The sequence below is a fragment of the Ochotona curzoniae genome, unplaced genomic scaffold, assembly GCF_017591425.1.
Source record: "Ochotona curzoniae isolate NIBS_2020 unplaced genomic scaffold, NIBS_Ocur_1.0 contig_1, whole genome shotgun sequence".
Lineage (NCBI taxonomy): Eukaryota > Metazoa > Chordata > Mammalia > Lagomorpha > Ochotonidae > Ochotona > Ochotona curzoniae.
In genome coordinates, this window is record NW_024464918.1 from 35,129,442 (window position 1) to 35,144,568 (window position 15,127).

General features: G+C 37.4%; 1 protein-coding gene across 4 annotated transcripts in view; it reads right to left on the reverse strand.

The window, feature by feature from the left end:
- Positions 1 to 15,127, reverse strand: part of FNIP1 (folliculin interacting protein 1) — an 84,419-nt gene that overhangs the window by 29,929 nt on the left and 39,363 nt on the right. For 2 of the 4 annotated variants that reach the window (XM_040971346.1, XM_040971363.1), the window contains 5 exons: positions 14,473 to 14,573; positions 14,146 to 14,220; positions 11,980 to 12,071; positions 6,056 to 6,139; positions 4,730 to 4,801 (listed from right to left, as the gene is read on the reverse strand). In XM_040971346.1, the coding sequence (XP_040827280.1) occupies positions 4,730 to 4,801; positions 6,056 to 6,139; positions 11,980 to 12,071; positions 14,146 to 14,220; positions 14,473 to 14,573 (424 nt within the window). The remainder of the gene's footprint in view (positions 1 to 4,729; positions 4,802 to 6,055; positions 6,140 to 11,979; positions 12,072 to 14,145; positions 14,221 to 14,472; positions 14,574 to 15,127) is intronic. The other 2 variants (XM_040971371.1, XM_040971355.1) reach the window with 1 other exon arrangement.

A 15,127-nucleotide genomic window follows, 5' to 3' on the forward strand; every position in this document is an offset into this window, starting at 1 on the left:
TTAATGGTTAAAAAAATATCATTTTTGTAGCATGGTCTCAGAGAAAAACCACATGTTAACAGTGTATTGGCAAGAGACTGAGAGAATCTACTTTTGGCATTTCCCTTTATCCAGAAAAAAAAACAAAAACAAAAACGCTGCTTTACAAGATATTAACTTTGTGCACAAAACTATCTCCTAACTTAAACCAACCCTTGTAACCCTTAAATTCCAGGGAATCTAATGCTATTAAAACTTAATAAAGCAGGGCCCAGCACAATAGCGTAGTGGTTAAAGTCCTCGCCTTGAATGCACCGGGATCCCATATGGGCACCAGGTTCTAATTCCAGCAGCTCCACTTTCCATCCAGCTCCCTGCTTGTGGCCTGGGAAAGAAGTTCTGGCTGGCCCAAAGCTTTGGGACCCTGCACCCACGTGGGAGACCCAGGAGAAGCTCCTGGCTCCGGATTGGCTCAGCTCCAGGTGTTGTGGTCACGTAGGGAGTGAACCATCAGATGGGGGATCTTCTTTTCTGTCTTTCCACCTCTCTGTATATCTGCCTTTCCAATAAAAATAAATCTTTTTAAAAAAAAACTTACTAAAGCAGTTGATTTCTAATAAAAAGAGCTATATTTAAAAATAAGTGCTTGGGCCCGGTGCGGTGGCACAAGTGGTTAAGGTCCTCACCTTGCACGCCCGGGATCCCATATGGGCGCCGGTTCTAATCCCGGCAGCCCCGCTTCCCTTCCAGCTCCCTGCCTGTGGCCCGGGAAGGCAGTCGAGGACGGCCCAAAGCTTTGGGACCCTGCACCCACGTGGGAGACCCGGAAGAGGCTCCTGGCTTCAGATCGGCGTAGCATCAGCCGTTGCGCTCACTTAGGGAGTAAATCATCGGACAGAAGATCTTCCTCTCTGTCTCTCCTCTCTGTATATCTGCCTTTCCAATAAAAAAATAATAGAAAATAAATCTTTAAAGAAAAAAAAAGTCCTTGCGGGGCCTTTGAGAAGTCATGTAGAAGCACTCCTAGATGTTGTGCATGGAGTCAAGTTTCTCACCATTAAGCTCCCAAAATGAGAGAACGCTACAGAGTCCTCTCTGGAGCATTTAGAGGTGAGACATAAATTGCAGTACAATCTAACAGGAATTGTTAAAATTCCAAGTGCAGAGATTATTTCCTTTCAAAAACCCTTCTCCACACTCCAGAAGATGTTGCATGCCTGGGGTACTGAACACTGTAACGCTCTATTTTTTAAGGGGTTTAGGGATCCGCCATAGGAGCTAGAGAGGATAAAATGTGCTATTCAGGCTTATTTTGATTTGACAATATTTTAACTTCCAACTGCATGATTACAACCATGTATTAAAAATCCATAATCAAAACAGGGAAGCTATCATTTATAAAAGGTATAACACAGATGAGAAATTTTTTTGGATACTAATACTAAAAACTGAGACATTCTCATCAAGATGTATTCTTTTGAGCACTGTGCCCTATATATGCAGATCACCATCGGATATGTTCTAAACACCTTCCTGAAAAGTCCACATTTTATCAATTAGTATGATAAACTAGTAATCTAGAATTGGGCATGCACAACTAGCCATAAGTAACTTCAGGGAGAAATGTAAGACTATGCTGTATTAAGAAAAACACATTTTGATGTATTTCAGTATTAAATAAACCCTAAAGAACATACTGACTTCAAGCACCCTTGCAGCTCAGTTTATCCAAGCCCTGCCACTTAAAATTGGAGAAAACAAAGGACACAGAATTAATGTCACCTTCCAATCTTTAATGACAACTAGATGGACGGTCTCTTTCTCAATCCTTTTCTAACACTGACTTTCAAACTAAATAAATCAATCTTTAAAAAAAAAATAATGGAAGGGTGAGATTATTTGAAAAAAAAAATGTAACTCTCGCTGCATGGGTAGTGTTTCTCAATCCTAGCTATCCATAAGAAACAACAGATGAGTTCTTCATTTTGTTGTTCCTAAAAGAGGCCAAGCCTTTCTCCAAGTTAAAACAGAGGCTCTGGTTAGGCCCCTGAAAACACTGGGAAGCTTTTAATATTATTATGATGTACTCCCAGGTATTACAATATACACTATGATTTGACTTTCATTTCTCCTAAAACTAAATCATGTTTGAGTTACATAACCTATTGTTACACCAGGAAGAGCTTGAATTTCTAACTTCTGAAGGCAGCAGGGGAAACAGCAACTGCTACATCTTAGCGGTTTCTCCAGAGTTACCAGTTCTCAATGTAAAAGGTCTGGATGCTCCACAACAATTTCAAACACAGCAATCAGTGTCTTCCATTGCCAGGAAAACCCTCTGTCCAAGGTTATTCCTAATATCATATTTAAGTTTCAAAATATACTATGGTTTCTAGTAGTCCAACTTTCTGACGAACCAGTAGCTGGTCAATCTGAGCTAAATATTCCAATCCAGGTGGACAGTTCCACAGAGCTAGTGATGCTGGCATCCACGGTCCCACTGCAGGTCCACAAGGCTGACTATGTCCAGGAAAGTTGCCTGGACCAGCAACTGCGTAGCTAGCTGGTGGGTCTAGATAGCCAGCCTGGGGCCCTGGATAACTAGGGTAAAGTTGAGTATTTCTAAGTAGTGGCCTGAGTTTTTGAAAGAGGCATTTACAGATACTGCCAACTTTGGGATCCAGTTCCCTTTAGACCTTGTGAAAATGAAAGCTGTGGGGCCCAGCATGGTAGTCTAGCGGCTAAAGTCCTTGCCTTGCACGCGCTGTGATCCCATATGGGGACCAGTTCATGTCCCACCAGCCCTGCTTCCCACCCAGCTCCGTTTGTGGCCTGGGAAAAGCAGTAGGAGACAGCCCCAAGCCTTGGGACCCTGCACGCATGTTGGGAGACCCAGAAGAAAACTCTTGCTTCCTGGCTTTGGATCTGCTCAACTCCAGCCATTGTGGCCACTTCGAGAGTGAACCAGTGGAGGGAAGATTTTCCCTTTCTGTCTCTCCTCCTCTCTGTATATCTGAATTTCCAATAAAAATTAAACTAAACTTAAAAAGAAAGAAAGAAAAGCTGTGATGCTCGGTGCCTGTTTCTTCACAGACTGCATGTTTTTTGAAAGAACTGGAGAACAGTGTCAAAGAGCAGGAATATGGTCATGAATTAATCAAAGTCTCCTAAACTGTGTATTGATCATGATGATCTAAAAAGATCAGTTTTTCTGTGTCTGATAACTGTGAATTAAGTTGTGATGCCTGTTGTTCCAATTATGTGATTTTTACCTTTCAAATCACAGGATTTATTTCAAAGGATAGGGCTTATTTATTGAATATCTGGCTTATATTTTTATACATTTTAGCAATATTTACTATGAATTTATGAGAAAGGACATGGGCAATTTTTGCATTTAGAAATGAAAATTTTGATTCAAACGATAGTCTGATTGATTTTCTATTTTTATAAGAAATTATTTATAGCCTTATTCAAAAGATTGAAACAGAATTACAAATTATTCCATTAAATGTAATTTTGACCTATTTCACCTCATAGCTAGCATTATTTTGCAAATAGCATAAATTGAGAACATTTAAAAATAGGTTTATGTTCAGATAATACTATTTAATACCTGTATTACCAAAGAAATTTTTTTGTTCTTCGGGAAATAACCTCTTATAAGCTAATCTATTATATAAAAAATGTAATATATAAAAAATAAGCATAAGGTTCTTTCCAAAAAAAAAAAAGTTTGAAGATGTAAGTACTCTAAAATTGAGCATCTTCTGATTTTTTAAGTATTTACAAAATATTTACTATGTTCCACTATTCCCAAAACAATGTAATTGTAACACCATTCAGTTACTAATTAAATAGAATGCATTTCTTCCTAAAATGTTTAAAAAATAATCTACTAGGTCATTTATCATAATAATCACATATCTGAAATAAAAGTATATTGCTTAAAAAAACTAAATCATAAGCAATTTGGACAACAGTCATATGACACAACATGTGGGGATAACCACAGAGAACTAAGCTTCAGATTCCCACCCAAGATAACTCCTCCACCCACTCACACTGATCTCTGGGCCCCAACAAATATGTTTACCCTAAAGATGCCCTTTTCCTGTGCCTTTCTGCAGACAGCTCCTATTTACTGCTGAAGACGTAACTCAAATTTCATCTTTCTAATAAACTTGTTCTGACCCCAATTCTCTGAAACAATGTGTTTCCTACCTCTTTTCCCAGTAGACTCTTGGTTTTCCACACTCCTTGTGGGCAGAATTTGGGCTCTACACATTCCCCTTTTTTAATCTTCAGCATGCGTATTAATATACAACTTTTAGAAGAGTCTATATTTGCAAGAAATATGCATGACATTGGTTCAAAATACTTAAGCTCTTCTTGGACAAAAATAATCTGACAATTTAAATTATAGTCAGTGGCAAACAGACATAAACAAATGTGTCTTTTCTCCTAGGGTTGCTAAACACTCTGTTGAGCGAAACTTTCCTCTAGTAGTAAGGCTAAGCCAGCATGTATTCAACCTGGTCATGCTCCACAAGGCACACTTAGTCATAAACATGAAAAATACTAACTTTAGGAGATTTTTGTTTACTCTTTCTGCAAATCTCTTGTAAGGCTAATAACAATATGAAAAAATTATGCACAAACAGTGACATGATAAAAACAGAGTTAATCAAATTGATACAGCTAACACAGATCATTTTAAAAACACATGAAAACTTGAATCTAGTATTACCAGAGCGAGCTATGCCACTGTCTCTGTCCTCATTCAGCTCCCTTCCAGGCATGTCCATTGGGTTGCTGTGAACTGTGAATCAAGACAGAATTCTAAGTTACAAAATACACTGTTATTCAGGTAGACATTGCTCCTTTATCAAACAGCAAATCAAATCATGCTAAACATAGTGCATTCCTTTATTCAGCAGCATGGCACCAACCCAACACCAAGAGCTACTACTCAGTTGAACAAGCTTTGAGAGCTATCTGAGTTCACAGATAGTATGAAAATAATCTACTCTACAGCATCTACAGATGAAAAGGGTCACCAAAATTTATATTGAGGAGCATACTCAATATAATACACTAAAAAAAGATATTAAACAGTACAAATGATGGTTCCTGGGGATAACATAAGCAAATATCATGTTCATTTGACCCATCCTACTTATATCAATGTTTAGAAACAAATATGGTATAAATTAAAAAATTTTAAATAGAAATAAATTTATTTGAATTCTATGGTCTTAATTTTAAAAATCATACTTATTTAGATGACAAAATGACTAACATTTGCTGTTTATTTTCCATTTTTCCAAATTTTCTATAATAAGTGTATTATTCATGTCTAATATTTTAAGGAAAATAAATCTTAATCAAAACAAGCAGAGCAAAAAATAAATAATAATCAAAACACAGATACCAAACAGAAAAACTAAGTAAATTTGTTGGCATTCTGATAATTATCTACCAGAATGTTTTCACACTAGGTGACTGCATATGAAATGTGTGAAAATATGGAACATCATTAGAGAACTGGATTTACAAGCATGAATATGCACTCTACAATCAATGCAATGATATAAACAAACAGACTCACATGCGCCTTTTCATGTAGGTTACAGCGGTACTTGTTCATCTAAGTCTTAGCTCCAAGAAAAAATTGCTCTCATGAAATAGTGTAGATCAGGAATTTTACAGTAACAGGATATTTCTGCAAGTGGTAACGTATGGTACAAAAGCTACTCAAGCCATGGAAACAAGACAGTGTCTGAAGCAGTAGTCTCAAAACTAATGCTCATATGAAATTTTGGTTTAAAATTCTGATGTTAAAATCATCTGAGACATGAAAACCTAGAATTTAAAAAATTTCCATTTCTGAAACTTCAATAACATTAAGTAGGAAGTAAGAATAAGTTTTCATACTATTCACGCAATTTTTTTTTTCCTTTGGCTACCGCCTCATCAAATGCATTCACATATACTCTCTTGTTTCCACAGCTTAACTACAAAGTCTAGCCGCTGGGGCACACCAGCTAGTCTACCCACACAGCACATGGCAAACCTGCAAAGAAAGAGGCGCTCCTGATCAGGCGGAGCGGACCCTGCTCAGAGAACGCCCGCCTGGGGCTGCAGAACTGTGAAAGACCTACATGGCGAAAACGTAAAATACACAGGAAAGAGGGCTGTTAGAGAAGCCACCATGTGTGAGAAGAAAGAGAGCAAAAGAACAGACCAACAGATATAGATGGATACTTTCAAATAATTCCAGATGGCTTCTTCCCTTTTTGAAACAAATGGTCCCCCTTTGGTTATGGTATACATCAAACAACAGTTTTATGCCTGTTTTTATAAATCTGTATATACTAGAAATATGTTTCTGCTATATGAGGTAAAACTATTTCAAATACTTAATGCTATAAAAGATTAGAAAAAACACACTAACCTACATATGTAATTTGGCATTTGCCAAATAAACTTCAAAAATGTCAGTTTTGAGATCATAGTACTGTCTGTGATTACAGTAAGGAGAAAACTATGTAAGCGCTTAGCATACAGCAAACAACAAGGAGCAAATAGAGAAAAACAATCTTATTTACAAAAAAATGTACAAAGAATTTTTTTCCTAACCTAATGATAAGTTATAAATCAATGGCACCAGGGACACCAGTGTGGCATGTAAGGATCAGAATCTCAGCAGGCAGGAGAAATGGCTGTTACACGCTTATTCAAGAGAAGGTAACAGTCTGAAGACCCAAGAATGGCATGACAGCCTGGAAGCAAGCAACTAGGTTACCTGTTAGTCATGCCTGATCAATTTAGTTTAAAAACAGTCACGTAAGAAATACACCTAAAACACAATAGCGGACTTACTGGTTTAAAAAGAGACAATTTACTTTTCAAATTCCTAAAAGATATTACATTTCTGTGATAATCTGGATAATCATAGCACATGTCTTCTATGTCTCAATGGTCAGCTTTTTCTCGAATTTTCTCTATGCTTACTTTGTCTTGTTAGTTCAAAACTTGGGTACTTCCTTAAGTTCTTCCTCGAGCCACATCTTTATTTCCAGGTTATGACTTTATTTTCTAGAGTATGAACATACATGCAAGTGTACAGATGAGAGCCTTCCTTTTCCTGTTACCTTTGCTTCTAAACTTGTTCAAACTCTCACTCATCCTTGCCTCCTTCGTACCTAAGAAGTAGTAATAGCTGGTGTCCTGGTCTCTCCACTTCCCTTCCAGCTCCCTGCTCGGGGACTGGGAAAGCAGACCCCCAAGTCCTTAGGCCTCTGCATCCATGTGGGAGACCCAAAGAAGGCACCTGGTTCCTGGCTTTAGATTAGCTCAGCTCCAGCCACTGTGGCCACTTAAGGAGTGAACCAACGGGTGGAAGATATATCTGTGTCTCTCCTGTCAATGTCTTTCAAATAAAAATAAATAAATCGTTTTTAAAATGAGGTAATAACACTTAATGTTATTCAGATTAATGATGTTAGTAATTTACTTAGTAAAAATTTCTGATATACCTCCCTCTTTCAAACCTTAATTTTAAGATAGGACCCCCAACTCCTTTTGCCTTCTTTAAAAATCTCCCTCTACTAATTATCCCATGCATCTTTGATTTCATCTTCCCTGCAACTTCTTTCCCACAAACATTTAAACACAAGCAATTCTGTTCTGCCTTTCTCCCAAATAGCTAATCTGACATATAGCAGTTCTCAAAATGTGGTTCAACAATCTAAGAAAACTCCTAAGATTCTTTAAGGTCCTCCATTTTCCGACTACATATCTGTGACAGAGCGTTTTCATGATACATTTCAACTAAAAGAACTTATTAAAAAAGACTGCATGCTGGAGTAAACATGTCTATGAAGCCAGACACTAAAAAAATCTAAATGCCTATAACAATGTTACTCTTCTAAGTTTTATTTGCTTAGGAAAATAGTTATTTCACGAAATACATCACTTCTGCTAACATAAAAAGATTATTAGTTTTAACAAACTACTAAACCCATACTTTCTAAAATTTTTAGTTTTACTTTGTAATACAGTTTGAACATTCTTTATCCAAAATTCTTGGGACTAGAACTGCTTTTCAAGTTTGCATGTTTTTCAGATTTCAGAATTAATTTGCACACAGACACTTTAAATTTACCATCCAAGGGCCCTGCATGACAGTCTAATGACTAAAGCATCTTGCATGCACCAGGATTCCATATGTGCACCAGTTTGTATCCTGGCGGGGCCACTTCTCATCCGGCTCCCTGCTTGTGGCCTGCAAAGGCAGTAAAGGATGGCCCAAAGCCTTGGAACCCTGCACCTGCACAAGAGACCCAGAAGAAGTTCCTTGTTCTTGCCCTCAGATCGGCTTAGTTCCAGCCACTGCAGCCACTTGGAGAGTAAATCAGCAGACGGAAGATCTTTTTTTCTATACATCTCCTTCTCTCTGTACATCTTCTTTTTCAATAAAAAATAAATACATCTTTTAAAAAAAAGATGGTATCCAAGTTTAACACAATTTTGGGTGTTAAATTACTTTCAGTTCATGTTTTGTATGCATCTTATACACATGTCCTGGAGGGAATTTTAATTTTACTCATTCAATACACAAAACAACATTTCATAATACCCAATTTTCCACTTGTGGTGTCACACCAAAATTTTGGAGTTTGGAGTATTTTAGATTTGGGATTTTCAGATAAGAGATGTTCAACTCATATAATGTACACACAAATAAAGGTAACCCACAAAGCAAAGCTGTCTGCAGTTCTCAATGATTTCAGCATTCAGAAAGGGGTCATGAGACCAAAACATTCAAGAACTGCTTCCATCTTAGAAAAAAAGATTCCCCTCTCAGTCTGTTCTCAGCTCTGCCTTCTGCTGTACTTGGGAATACTACAGACCTAGATCGACTTTTGCTTAATGAATGTTCATTATATTAGCCTCCCACTATCCAGTTTCACTTTCAAATGAAGTAGTGGTCCAAAGAGTTGTGTTTCCTCTTCCACAGTAAGAAGCAGTTTCTGGGAAGCAGCAGTTCAGGCAGAGACTGTTTCTAAACTTCCTATAGGTAGGCAGGGCTTGTTATTACTGAGTGACAAAGGAAGTGACAAAAATCATGTTCAGGCTGAGATACTTATTAAGCAGACATGCTTTTTCACATACATCATCTCTTTGCATTGGCTAGGTGCAGATTAACACTTTAGACCTCATGTGTTGAAAATGTTAGAACCCAAGAAAGAAGGAAATGAGATCACTGAAACACTCCTTAAAGAAAAACTATTCATCAATAAGGACTGGTTTTGGACTTTGGGCAAGTGAGGAAAAGCTTGATGAAACTTAAGTTTTAAGAACCTTCACTAAAATACACCTATAATGAATATATTCACTTGAATATACTACCAGTAACTTTAATTCAACATCCATAAACCTGAAGCCATGATTCTAAATCTTACTCCTATCAATGAATTGCACCAATACCAAGCAATTACACACACCCAAATAACAAAGTTTTATCCTTGATTCCTCTTTATGTCCTACCTCTTCCATCTAATTATTTAGTCCAGTTCACTCGCTATGTTTTCATGAATCTCTCAGCAACTCTGGATCCTCACCAACACATAACACAGTCTTACTTGAGGTCACCAATACCTGTCACTTGGGTTAGTGTAGTAGCCGTGGGAGATGGAGCTCATCCCAATCTCACTTGCTCACTTGAACCGTTCCCACTGCAGTTAGGATATTCTTTTGTAGATGCAAATGTGACCAGATCATGTTGCTGTATTCTTACAGTGTCTTTAGTTCTTGTCAATTCTTTATTTCTTTTCAGTTACTTTTCTCCTACTGTGTGTGTTATCCACAATGCTTGATTCACATTCTCTTCACTCCTTTTTCCTAGGTCTATGTGTGAAACACTATTCCTTGCTAGAACACTGCTGACCGCCAACATCTGGGTAATCCTTCAAGCCTAGGCCATGTGTCCTCAAAAAAGCATTCTTTCTCAGCTATCCAGGAGTGAACCAGGTGCTGCAGCTCATTTTTATCATACTTCATTCTTAACCCTGTTCATGAATTTACTACAGGATGCTATAGTAAATGCATGGTAAATATTAACTATAGTTAATATATAGTGATATACATGTTCTGTTACTTTTCTGACTCCCAAAAACTGTAAGTTCACTGAGGCAAAACTGTATAATTCACCTTTGAATACTAAATGCCAGCACAGTGCCTGAAATGATGTTTACTCACTGAATAACTGAAAATTCAAAGAGAAAGAACTGGTGTTCAAATACCCTCAATTCATATTTAGGAGTGTGCAAGTAAACATCCATGATTTAAAGTCAATTGTAAACTGGTTAGTGTTCTGTTGCATTACAAGGATGAGTATGTCTGGCCTTTATAGCAGGGCAAGGGAACATGAAGCTTAGGAGCCACATAATTTCCACAAAAATTTGTCTGGCCCTGGCAAGGCAACTGCAGGCAAGACTCCAAAATTCAATAAATCTCTGGCAGGTTAATTTTTCAAGTGATAATACTGTGTAAAGTCTATGAAAGAAATAAATATCTAAATGAAGTTTGCCAGAAAAATGAAGGTTCCCCATCCCTACATTACAGCAAAATTTACATAACACAAAAAGTACACTTTGTATTATTAAAACAAACGTATTTTAAAGAATCTATGGAGATTTAAGTATCAAAATACAAATAAAAATGACTCAGTTATTTTACTTTACTAAAATCAATGAAGTAATTAACCAGTGAGTTAAAAAAAAAAGTGGGACTTCTACATTTCCACAAAAGATACAGGTTATAAAGCACATACTTAACAGAGACTACGCCATACTAGGTGTTTAACAAATGGTTGTTCATCTTAACAAACATGAATTACATAAAATAATTGGAATATTATGCTGTTCAGTCAGAACAAAAACTTTCCTAATACATACTACTACTAATTATTTACTGAAATTAGTTATAAATAAAAGTTCTTGAGGCAGGCACTGTGACACACAGTGTGATAAGCTGTGCTACCTGCAAAGCTAGCATCACATATGTGTGCCATTTCGAGTCCAGGTTGCTCAATTTCCTATCTAGCTCCCTGCTAATGTACCTGAAAAAGCAATGGAGTACAATCCAAGTGCTTGGGCCCCTGCACCCACATGAGGAACCTGGATAAGCTCCCAGCTTCAACCTGGCCAGCCCCAGATGTTGCAGCCATTGAGCAATGAACCAACAGGATGTAGATGAATCAATCTCTCTTTGTCAATATTTAACTCTACCTTTCAAATAAATAAATCTTCATAAATATATAAATAGTTCTTCCTAAACAATGAGAATGATATTCATACTGCTCTATTTGCTGTATACTCCTTGAGCTACCACACTTCTTTACGTGAAAATATGGTCAAGCAACAATTTAAGTCAAGCTTTCTAGACAGAAACAAGAAACTTCAGAAAATTTCAGAAACAGTCTGCTACTTAAAAAAATACTCAACTCGATCTGTTCACCAAATTTTCAAATTAAGTTAATATTCTAAAAATTCTTCTAAAGACAGCAAATTGTACTAATTGTTCATCTGAATCACTTGTTTAAAAAACACTTTAAAACGGCTTCTATTTTAGGAAAAAAAAAAGAAAGACAACAGATTATGAGTCTTAAATTTAGAGAGCTAGTAAGGGGCTTTTCATATCAATTATAGTATTTACAAAAAAATACACCCAATTTGAAAGTAAAAACAAAAAACCTTAAAGAGAAATTAGATGTACCTTCAGCATTTTTCTCAAAGTACTATCTCCTAATATATGAAAAATGCTTTCCAACTAATACAACTGTTAAACACACTTTTATTTTAAATGCCTTGTTCACTTACATTCTTTAGTTTCATAACAAATGTATTTAGTTAACCTCAAAACCTTCCTTAACTTCAAAACCCTCCCAACTGTAAACATTTTTAAACTTACAAAAACCAAAGAACTATTTACCAATATTTCCTAGTAGTCCATTAATAACTGTGTTATTATCAGCCTTCAGCGTGTTACTGTCCTGATTGATGAATTCAAGACTGTCTTGCAGCCTATAGGAGGAGAGAACATTCCACATTCATTCTATTCATTCAGTGGCAATTCTTCACAAATGTCCATGAAATTTTAAGCGCAAAACACTTAAGTTTTACATTTCCCTGATTTATATATTAAACATAAACTATTAATGATAAGCAAGCATTTTAATCAAGGGTTTGCAAATTGTGTCTGATGACTCTTTCAGTCAAAGCAAAAAAAAAAATAAAAACAACTATTGGAACATGACCATTCCTTTCATTTATGTATTGTTTATTGTCACTTTAATGCTACAGAGTCAGGGATAAAAGGTTTAATACATCAATGTGTCATTAAACCAGAAATATTCATTACCTGGTCCTTTACAGAAAAAAAAAATTATTAACCAAAATTTAAATTACAATCAAGGTTTTGCCCTCATAATTTGGATCTGAAAAGACTTCTTAAATGTCTGCTGCGGGGGAAGAAGCATCATCTTGATCCAATTACCTACAAATTGTCTTTAGACCACACATTAAAAATGGTCGACGAAGTGGTCTTGCCTCAAGAAACACTCTGAGTTCCTGCCACTCTAACAGGAGACCAGTACTCAAATTTTCAGTTCCCAGCTTTGAGCCAACACATGTAATACCAGCATTTCATATGAGTGCTGGTTCAAATCCTGGTTCCTCCACCTTCATTCCAAGTCCCTACTAAAGTGCCTGGCAAAGCAACAGCAGATGGCTCAATTACTGAGGCCCTGGCACCTGTGTGGGAAACCAGGCCAGAGTTCCTGGCACCTAGTCCATGGCTTTGAGCTGGTCCAGACCTGTGCTTGAGCCACCTGAGCAATGAACAAGCGATGGAAGATCTTTTTCTTTCGCTTTCTTCCCCAGGACCCCTGTAAAACCCTAGCAAATAAATAATCTTGAGGTTGGGGGACATACTAGAAAAGATGAAGAAACTGAGATGATAAAAGCTAAAATCAGAGATGCCAATCTAAGATCTGCATCTGCGTTCATATTAAACGCTTTTAAAAATCAGTATTTTAGGCATCAAGGTATTTTTATGTGTTCACAATGTTTTGTAAAACAGTCATTTATTTCAGAGGCTGAGTCATAGAGGGAGGGATAAGCAGAGAGAGGCTTTCCATCTGCTGGTTCACCGCCAAAATAACTGTTAACAGCAAGGTCTGGGCCAGGTCACAGACAGGTACCAGAGCCAGGAACTCCATCCTGGTCTCCTATGTCGGGAGCAGGGGCTCAACTGGGCCATCCTCAAAAGCTCTATCAAGAACACTAGCAGGGAGCTGGATCGGAAGCATTACAGACAGGGACTCAATCCACACTCCTGTATGGGATAGTGCATTGCAAATGGCAGTTCAACCCAAAGCACCACAATGCTGGCTCCCAAGTGTATACACTATTTTAAAAGATGAGATTTTTCTTTTCTTCCTTCTTAGAAGAAATAACTATAGTAACTAGAAATTTAACTTCATAATTGCTGGAAGCTGAAGAGAATTTTTCATGTCTCAAGTAGTTTCCTTGTGGCCTCCTACTTCTTTGTGAACTTGGGTTGTCGTCTCTGGCACTCCTGACTAGTCAGCGAGCCCACTTTTGACATATTTTCTGTAGAATCCAACTCAGGGGTCTACTACCACCTAACTCTAGCCTCAGTGTTTCACCTGTTACATTATGACACATGCCTGCACTAATTCAGTCTTGCTACTCAAACCTTGTCAATAACAGCAAATGATTCTCCTGTGACCATCACATTATGTATTATACGTATAGACCCATATGGCTGTCCCCAGGTCACTTCAGTCTTCTGGGCTAACCAAGTATGTCCCTACAGATTCTGAGCACAAAAGCACAAATGGAAAATTGGTAGTATTAAACAATGAAGGAAATGAATTCAACATTTTATTTACAGATATACCTTTAGGTAAATGAAAGAAATGAAAACCACATCTGTCTTTCAACTAAATTCAAATGAGGAGGCAATCCAGCATTTAAAATTTTCAAACTAAGGAAGGGCAAAGAATTTAAATTTGTGATGCAATCCTAGAAACACTTCATTATTTTTATACCCTCAGCACCCATAAACACTTACGTATTTAGGCTTCCACAGATACTGCTACCAGTACGTGCAGTAAAAACCTTACTGAGCATCAGCTGTGGAGGGGAACTATCAAGAAAAAGAGAAGGTGACAAAGATATCAAAAGCGCAGTGACTTTTTTCTTGTTTCATTAGAAATAAAATTGCATAAATCAAATTTCAGAGCATGATACAAGAGCTATAAAGTAGCACTAAAACAATACAACATTATAAACAGCATCTGCCTTGTTCAACTGTGTGAGAATCACATAAAACTGCCTCTTCCTTAAAAAAACTGAACACGTAAAAACAGCTCCTTTTTTGCAACATCAGAAAACTCACCGGATCTGATGAATCTTTAAGGTGGATCCTTTGTAGCTCATTGCTACCGAGCCAAACATCATCTCCCCGAGCATGTTAGCATCAGAAGAGCACCGAGAACCCTAAATAATAACCACAGCATTCATAAATTTTCACCATTCAAAATCTGTGACTATTTCAAATATTTTTATTAAACTGATATTCGATTTGAGAATTTTCACTCCATGAAGTACATGCTGTTCTGTGACTTGATTTTCTTCACTTAATATAACAATTCTTGTACAGATTCCTTTTAAAATCTATAGATTTTGGGGCCCAGCACGGTGGCGCAGTGGTTAAGGTCCTCGCCTTGCACGCCCGGGATCCCATATGGGCGCCGGCTCTATCCTGGCAGCCCCACTTCCCTTCCAGCTCCCTGCCTGTGGCCTGGGAAAGCAGTCGAGGACGGCCCAAAGCTTTGGGACCCTGCACCCGCGTGGGAGACCTGGAAGAGGCTCCTGGCTTCGGATCGGCATAGCATCGGCCGTTGCACTCACTTGGGGAGTGAATCATCGGACGGAAGATCTTCCTCTCTGTCTCTCCTCCTCTCTGTATATCCACCTTTCCAATAAAAAAATAATAGAAAATAAATCTTTTAAAAAAAATCTATAGATTTTACTGTTTGAAAAAATCACAT